This window comes from Hippoglossus stenolepis, chromosome 16 (assembly GCF_022539355.2).
Source record: "Hippoglossus stenolepis isolate QCI-W04-F060 chromosome 16, HSTE1.2, whole genome shotgun sequence".
NCBI lineage: Eukaryota > Metazoa > Chordata > Actinopteri > Pleuronectiformes > Pleuronectidae > Hippoglossus > Hippoglossus stenolepis.
The window spans coordinates 10097549-10106808 of record NC_061498.1 but is presented as its reverse complement, the minus strand read 5'-3'; the positions used below and the strand labels follow the sequence as shown (position 1 = coordinate 10106808).

Below are 9260 nucleotides of genomic sequence, written 5' to 3'. Positions count from 1 at the left end.
TAATTTGCAGTGGTGTTTGCCCACATACTAAAAGGAGTGGAGAAAAATATTCGAAAGTCATCTGAATATAATGTGGAACAACAGCAACCCTGTGAGCTCAGCAATAAAAACACAACTTGGGACCTCTTCACAAAAACTCATTATTACTTGTAAAATGGAGAACGTGTGGCAGGCGTGGTGCAGTGGATTTTATTAGATTGTAAAGTCGTGGATTATTACACATATACGACAGAAAAGTGATATAAAGTGGATCGTAAAGATACTACAATCCTGAGACTATTGATGTGAAGTAAAATGGAAAAGTGTTTCAAAGGCAGGAAACACGAAGATATCTGGGAACTAAGACTAAAATAGCTGGGCTCCTTTTGAGAGGTGCCAGCTGTGCTTATGTTCATTACCGTCAGTGGTAGTGGCTTAAAATCAAACTCTAATTTTGCAGTTTTCCCTCTTATCCTTGATCCATCTGGTTTCCTGCTTTGTCCTCAAAGCAGAGCCGGGACCTAAAAGTCTGCACAGACCTGCTGAAGTGGCAGAGCAGTTAGGTTGGATGAACACAGTGAAGATGGACATGCAGATTTATATTATTACAGCCTGAGGTTGAGCCCAGCACAGGGGAGTGGAGTGCTTACAGTAAATCTGGAGGCCTGGAAGAGGAGGAGGAGGAGGAGGAGGCGGAGGAACAGGAGGAGCGTGCCCGGAGAAGAGTCTTGGTGGGTGGGACTTGCGGCCTGTGGTGACTCAAAGCTTCTCCCTGGTTGGCTCTGGTACCTGGCATCTGGACCTTATTACTCACAATAGCTCCATGGCAACCAGCAGTTGTGGAATTGTAAACACACTGAGATACTGGAAAGATTAGTGCGAATCGGGCTGCTGACGTCTCTCCATGTGCTCGGAGAGCACCAATGAGGCTTTCGGCTTTTACTAGGTGCACACGTGCTGAGGTCAAAGGGAGAAAATGAGAACAAATTAGCACAAACAGACCTTCGCCTCTGCACAGGATTATTATGATATACGCAGCTCTCTATGTCAGAGTTAGTTCTACCACAGTAAAAAGTGAGTGCATAATAAATGCTTTAAATTCCTAGACCACTGCAAACTTGTTCCAGTTCTTGTAAAACAACATAAAACATTAATCTTGCTTGTGAACAAAACTGAAAAATGAATGATCCTGCTCTCTCTATACGACAACAACTTTATTTTGTTGACTTGCAGTAAATTGTTTAGCTTCTGTAACCCCTCCAATTGTTGTCGCAGAGTTGGTTCTATGTAATGTAATCGTTTGAAGAATCACCAGACAACAACATACATCATTCAACATATTCCCTAAATTCCAGAAAGGATAGTTCCAGACATTTTGGCATTGACCAGTGCCGCTAAGTATTATAAAGTATAAAGTAAATTAAATTATAAAGTGTACCCCTGTTCGTTTGTTTGTTTTGTATGTTTGTTTGTTTCCTTGTTTGTAAGCATGATGACTCAAAATCAACAGGACGGATTTAAATGAAACATCAGGGGGCAGATCCAGGATTTTTCTCTCTCTCTTTCTTTAAGACTGTGAGATTTTTTTCAACATGTTCACCGTTTTCCCAGAGAATTATTCAAGAATCTTGAAACACTATCATGAGGCAATGAAAAATTTGACTATGCAAATATAGCTGTGAGGCTTTCACATTTACATTTTGTAAAGACACCTACATGGCATATTAGTCATAAGCAATAATAATGCTACATAAAAAGTGCACTGTTTGGCTTGTATTTATCAATCCATCCATTATCAACACTGCTAATGCATTGAGATTGTATGGCATTTTTTGTTAAACATTAAAAGTCTTGAATAAATGTCTCAAGATGTTATGGAAACGATATCCTTCCCCCTTCATTATTGTGTGTTTTGCCTCGACAGTTTAACAAAAGCCAGGGAGGATTCAAAAGGATCTTCCTGAGAAAACCCTGATGTGGAAGCCCTGATGGTTTCAGATCAGACAGAGAGCAGTGGGCGGGGATGCCATGAGAATACCAGAGAATTTCTCCTGAACAAAACACTGAGCATGTTTAATAGACTTCCGCTGGCCGTCGGATTGGTTTCAGATGTGGGTGTGAGGCCTTGGAGGTGTTTTAGTATTTAAAGCCTTTGAAAGGTTCCTCAGACTCCTCATTAAATACCTGATGAAGAAACATAAAGCAGTGGCAGATGTTCCAAAAGGCTCAGTTTTATTTAACAGAATTTACACAACACATAAACCCTCAATTGATCGCAGACAGTCACATAAAACACTCACCATATAATAAACTATGCAGAGTTGTGTACACATCTATCTGCTGCACCGTAGCTCAGACTTACTAGGAAACAAGGAGGATGGGATGATTTTGTTAAGCTAAGCAAATTTGCAGTGACCACGGACTTATTTGGTATTATCACACACAAAGAGAGTATTTAAAACTCCCCAGTCACATCCTGCACTCACCTCCTTAAAATAAATTCAGCCAGAAAAGTGATTCAACATCTGAACCACAACTTCTGAGGAAGGATTTAAAAACTGAATATTTTATGTTTCACTCAGAAAGCAAAGACCCCTGGCTCTATCTGAGATATAATTTATATTCACAAAGAAGTGTCTGAATGTGTATTTTAATAGGACGGGTACTTCACATGAGCACATTCCAAGAAAAAATGGACATGGTTCTGAAGCACTCAGAGTGCAAATCACCTCGGAGACCCTTTATCTCATTGAACCCTCCGCACTGAGAGGAAACAGTAAAGTGCTGCTGAAGCAGGTAGCGCCGGAGCGCCTTCCCGTAACCACGTTGGATATGGAGGTTATTGTGGATTCCTGTTCATCCATCATTTTAGCAGCTTGCAGTAAATGTGCATGTATTCCTGGTTTCTCTTAATGATACTGTATATGCGCAGCAGACATGATGGATCCATGTTTACACAGGGCTGACAATAAAGAAGCTACAGAACATCCGGGAAAGTAATTGATTGATAATCACAATCAATAGATACATAATAGTTTAACCCATCTACAATGCAAAACAATACAATACATCTTTATCAATCCTGAAGGCAATTTGGTTCAAGAAGACAAAACACAAGACAAATATCCACAAACACTATAACACAACAAAAAAGCAGATGCATTAGGCTAAAAGTGTGAATTCTTAAAAAAATACTACAAGTTATAATAAATAAATTGATGAATGAATTTAATAGTCCACCCAGCTGACATTGGGCGAGACACTGTGCAGCCTGGACATGGCCGCCAATATATCACATGGCCAAAATACAGAGAGAAATAACCATTCGGTCTCACATTCACACTTACGGTCATTTTTGAGTGTCCAGTTAACTTAAGGCTAATCTGAATGTGTTTGGACTGTAGGAGGAAGCTGGAGAAATACCCACACAAACACAGGGAGAACCTGCACAATCCACACAGAAAGACCGTGGCCAAACTGGGATGCGAACCGGAAACCTCTCCATTTTCTTTCTTTTCCTCTGACCTCATTAAAATGCAGTATGTAGAAAAGCATTGAGCCAATACAGAACTGACCACAGATCATTGCTAGCACTAAAACAACATTATAGGGTTAAATACATGAATTCTTGCCATAAAGTGGGACAAAGTAAAAAAAACTGTTTCTCTCCCATACACATATACTGACAGAAACCAGGCCTCCTTTTCAGAGGAGAGACAGCCATGGAGTACAGGATGGGTTGTTCTAAGAATAATAATAATAATCCTAACAATGATGTTGATGCTAATGTGTTTCCCAGTGCAGATGCTTGGAGTTGACATGCTTCCTGATTGGAGGCTTTGTTAGCTTTTTTTAAAGAAAGTTCAAATAAAGATCTGTCATTTTTCTGTCAGCTGACGTCCGACTGTTAACCTGCAGGTAAAAAGCCAGTAAGCCAAACACGTAGTTATTAAACCCAAGAACAAGTTGATCCAAACAGTCTGCAGCGGTCTGCTTGATTACTAGACATGGTGCATCATGTGCGCCGGGAAAGTACAACATGTCTCTGAATTGCTCTGCGCTGAGGTGCAGGTGCGTTTAGTGTGTATTCATGTGCAAGTTGGGGAACAGTTCTGAGAACACGTGTGCCCCTAAAAAGTCACTCATGTTACAGGCAGACAGCTGCATCAATATGAATGTGCATGTGAGAGCATGTTAGGTCACGTTAACACCCACAGAGAAATGCTGTGTGTCACACCAGAACAAAGGAGTCACCTTATGCCAGGCAGTTACCTCGCAGTTCTGTTGTATTTTGTCTGAAGTGGCCGCTCCAGCTCTTTGTAAGCGGAGGACGTTATCTTTAAACATCTGTTTAAAGGTGAAACTAGGCAGGTGGAGTTTTATAGCAAGCTAGATCTCTCTGTATATCTCTAAAGGGGAAACGTCAAAGTGATAACATACTGAAAGCTGCTTGTGTTCAGTGCAGCGTCATGTTGAGCAGCGTTTTCCCATGTGGGTTCAAGGAAGCAACTGGTGCTCATTTAAGTTTCCGAGGAAATCATAAAAAAAACAAAAAAAACAGTGAACTTGTGGTCTGACCTCAGCGGCAAGTTGAGCCAAATGGGATGCATGCAAATAATGTATTTCAGTGTCAGTGATGTAAAAGCTCAAAAGAAAAAGGAAAAAGAAAAACCTAAATGGAGTCAAAGTTTGTCACAAAGCAAAATCAGACAACGAGACCTCATTTCATAGAAAAATAGTGCTCTTTATTATAAATTAACAAACGTTTCTTTACAAATATAAATAAGTGCAAAATCGTTTCAGTCCGCTCACTTCGTCAAAACTTGTCTTCAAGCATCCGCAGCCAGTGGTTTCGGCCGGCAAGGGTTCATCTTTACAAAAGACAGCACAATAACAGATTCACCACTTTACCTTCACTCATGTAAACATTGTTTTTAAGAACGAGATACGTTTTAGACTCTTCTTCTTACTGGGAAAAGTAAGACGCCACATTTCATACATTCATTCATTCATTTGCGTGTAAGTGACAATCCTGTCTGTGCCACAGGTACTGCCTCATGTTTTTGGTGTGTGTGTTTCCTCACTACTGGTTTTCACACAAACTTATGATTTTGGTTATAATAGCTCAGCAGTGGTACTCCTCTCTCAGGTTAAATTCAGTCGTGTTCCAACAAACTGTTGTCAAGTTCAGGCAAATCTGGCATAAACCTTCCCTCTAAACAGAATATCAAAAATATATATCTTCTTTCCACATTTAATGGTCTCATAAAACGTATTTGTGAAAAAAGTCTGATCGTAAAAGCAGGTCCAGCTTTTATGGATGGATGGTTTTCTGAGGCTGATGTGCGTGAGCTCGACAGCCTCACAGCACAATGGTTAGCAGCGGCAGCAGCAGCAGCAGCAGGACACGGAACCTGTGTGTCATCAGACTGGAGACGGCTGACTGTGATCCTCACTTCGGTTTTCAGTAAGTTGAACGTCATCAGACGGCAGAGGGGAAGCGGAGGCCGACGGTGTCATCTCTCATTTCAAGAGATTTTTCTCTGAGGCCTCTTTGTGCCTTAGTCCTCATCAGTCCAGTATTTCTTCCTAAATGTGAACCTCAAGAGAAAGATGTCCACACACAACTTTTCAGTTCAAAACTGCTCCTTCTCACAAGCTCAGTCCCGGGCCTGACTCTCCTGTCTCTGCTTCATCTTTACTCCTCACATGTCGTCAGACGCAGCTGCACTGAGGCCATCACGGTTTTCTTTGTGACACTCTACTGCTCCTTCAAGAGCATCAGTCCAACATCTCTAGATCGGATCATCGTACTTCTGGAGGAACTCCTTCAGAGAATGAGGAAGTTGGTCTCTTTTAGACGAAATGTCCAAATGTCCATTGACCGTTTTCCTGCACAGGTGCTGCAAGGTGGACAAGCTGCAGTAGAGAGGTCTGATGAGCTCCAGAGGGATCTTATCCCCTCCAGAGTAAATGTAGGACATATTCCCACTGTGCGTGTTCCCCTTGCTCTGAGGCATGTAGTGATGAACCAGCTTGAGTACGCAGTCAAAGTTGGGAGCAGACTGAATGTTCTTAGGGTCTGTTTGCAAGCGAAAAGAAGCCGAGTCGCATTGGATGCGCAGGTTCTTGGTGCCTGATGACGTTTTGACGCTGAGTGTGAACAGGTGCCTGTTGTCGGAGCTGTCCCGGATGAGGAAGGCACCGGTGGCCTCAGCCGCCAACATGGCATTGGCCTCCTTCCCGGTGATGGCGCCCCAGTAGAAGCCGCTCTCCTGGAGCTTGTTGTGCGTGGCGAGGACCATCTGGTGCTGCGCCTTGGAGGTGAACGTCTTGTAACGGTGAGGCTGCCGCATGTTGGAGTCCAAGAGGCTGCTGCTCATTGCGGAGTCAAACTTGCTGTGAGTTACCATGGCGCTGTGCCCGATCTCTAGATATCCTGGGGAGCACCGGTCGCCACACAGACAAGCTGGAGAGGAGGTGGAGTCGAACAGGGGTTCATATGGTTGTCTGGGAGGGCATGAAGAGGTCAGCTCTCTGTTTGTCTGGAGGAAAACACCTGATGAGGAAAAAAAGGGAGAGATTAAATATAACATTAAAATCCAGGTTTTGAGTTTTAACACACTGATAAAATAACTGATCTGCTAATGTTGAGCTCTAATGTAAATCTCTGTCGGAAACTTTCCCAGATGTGGAAGTTGTGCCTTTAAACTTGTGATGAGTGGGAAATTGCCCCACAGCGAGTTTTTCCCCCTCTTTCTTTTCTTGTATCATCTAAAGACCAACAACAAAGAGCCAGCTTGTCTGACTCCTCCGCTGGAGTGTTGTCCACGTGTTTAACTACATTTCCTCCATTCATTGAACTTCCAGTCGTTTCGCGGAAACTTTCTGTAATCTGCCCTCGGGACTCGGTCAGTTCCAGTAAAAACAGCGTAATTCCCGATTGCGCAATTTTACGCGGAACGACCTCCTCCCCTAAACAAACTCTACCTGACTTTCAGACAAACACTAAACACATTTTGCGTGCCCTTTTTTTTTTTTTAAACTGCTAGTTTTAATAAAGTAAGTGCTGGTAGGAAAAAAAAAAAAAGAAGAAAAAGAGCGTTTTATTACCTTCAGTGTTTCTCCAGATTGGCTCGTGTAATAAATCCAAAGGCGCAGGAGGGAGAAGGCCGTCCACAGTTTGTCCTGGTTCTGTCAGGAGGTGGAAGTAGTTTAAAAGTTTCTCACTTCAGATGTGTCTCCTCTCCGTGTGTGTGTGTGGGAGAGAGAGAGAGAGAGTGTGTGACAACCTGACTGCTGCCCTGTTGAGCTCAGGGTTTTAAACTGGAGCATGCTCCTCCTCCTCGGTTTTGAGCCGACTCCTCCTCCTTCCAGTAAAACCTCTCTCTTGGCACGTTGTCAGGAAGCGACGATTGTATTTATTTTATTCAAAGGATTCCTGCTATGAGAAGAGGACAGCCCCCCCACCCCACACCCTCATCTGTTCCTCCAAAATGAAGTTAAGGAGGAATTCCAGGCAATAGTCATCTACGTGGTGTTTTATATACACTTCTCTTTTATTTTATTAAATTTAGATCTCAACCGTTTTTTGTGAATTCTTTTTTTTTTTAGAACAACGCGATCATATCTTATTCTTTCTTTTCCTGTTCTCATATTTCCTTCTCTTTCATGTTTTCTGTTCCTTGTTAAAAGCTGTCCTTCAGTGTGTGAGGTAGTGATTCAGCCTTTAGGTGGTTTGTGTAATCGGGTTTCTGAGAAATTCACATTAAACACTGAGCACCGGTTCCCTCCATAGGGGGCGCCAGATTTTGAGGAACTTGACGTGAGAGCAGCTGGTCTCCAAGGGCAACGGTTTACTGTTTATACGCTTCCCTTCAGGCGTTTCTCAGCATTGAGAGAAGTTCCCCAATATTTGGTAATATCATAAAATCCTAAACTGTGAATGCAGACTTTTACTTATTTAGTGAAGTAGTTTATATTATTGGGTTTTTTTACGTTTATTTTTAATAACATGGTCTTTATTAGACTCTAATAAGTTCCATGTTGTTAAATGATTTTTTTTTCTTCACATTTAACAAAACAGTGAATACAAAGCAGTTTAACTCCAGCCTCTATTAATATAGTCTCTAAAAACAATTTAGATTGTCTAAGAAACATAATGTAAAGTAGTTGTTAGCAGATGTTTATGTATTTGTTAGGAAATAATATAAGTTCAGGCTGGTGTATAAACAGATCCCATGACAATAGCTCATAGTAAAATACAGCTCATACCTCCGACGAGAGTAAATGTGTCCAATTGATTTTATTTCCCATCAAGATTCATGAATTATTCTCTGGAAAATGCAAATAAAAATTCCAAAGACATCTTATGTAACAATGTTAAATCCCAGATCTGCCCCCTGAGCTAGATCCACACCAAAACTGTGTGGGATCTTCCCTGACAAATAAAGCATCCTTCAACCAAGTTTTGTTGAAATCCGTTCAGCTGTGTTTGTGTAGTTCTCCCTTATGTCTTAACACAAGAAGTTAGATACTGTACTTGAAATAAAATGTTATATATTGTTTCACATCTTATTATTACTTGTCCAAACAGCTTTGTGGGTTTCATATTTTGGATATAACCTCATTCCTCTTTGCAGTTCCCCGCCCACTGTGATGACCCTATACCTCTACTACCTGTGAGACTGTCTTCATCATCACTTTAACGATCAGTGGCTGTCTACATGCAGTAGATGTGTTCACATCCTCGTCTAATCTTTGGCAACATGCATGTGACTGATAGAGTGCTCATACCATCCGCATCAGCTCCCTGATGACTCAGCAGTGACCAGCTCAAGCCTCAGGTGGTTATTGTGTTGTAGATCAACTCCGGGCTATGGTGTCGTGTCGATGGAGGTCTTAAAGTGCTGCTGCCCGTAGGGTGAACAAAACAAAGAAATCGGACAAAACGAAAAAACGGCTCTTAAACTTCTCCCACAGACAGGTCCTGGGCTCAGAAACCAAAAAGATACACGCCGTCTGCTTTGGCGTTAGTTTCACAGACCTCGGAGACAGAGGGAGGGGTCTGTGGGAGACGGATTGACGCCACAGAGTCGGATGGGGCCTGGTAAAAGCCAGCTGTGTCCACAGAGGTGAGTCAGGTGTTGTCTGATTCAGGCCATCATTAGGATAGAGAGAGGGGGAGGGGAAATCACTACAACAGCCTCTTAACGGTCCACTTGTTTCCAGAAAATCTATTGGGTCATCATTGTGAGGCATGTTTTTAGCATCCAAAGTCC

The 9260-nt window shown here is 42.1% G+C and overlaps 1 protein-coding gene across 1 annotated transcript; it reads right to left on the bottom strand.

Annotated features, from left to right (window-relative positions):
- Positions 1-4702: 4702 nt before the first annotated feature.
- On the bottom strand, positions 4703-7296 carry socs3a (suppressor of cytokine signaling 3a). The gene is made up of 2 exons (XM_035181554.2): positions 7093-7296; positions 4703-6538 (listed from the first exon to the last, which is right to left on the bottom strand). The coding sequence occupies exon 2, from the start codon at positions 6390-6392 to the stop codon at positions 5775-5777; it is 618 nt and encodes a 205-aa protein (XP_035037445.1). The 5' UTR covers positions 6393-6538; positions 7093-7296; the 3' UTR covers positions 4703-5774.
- Positions 7297-9260: the final 1964 nt, after the last annotated feature.

What these genes read in the sequence shown, in the direction of transcription:
- socs3a (XM_035181554.2), bottom strand. Translation starts at nt 6,392, where the DNA reads ATGGTAACTCACAGCAAGTTTGACTCCGCAATGAGCAGCAGCCTCTTG.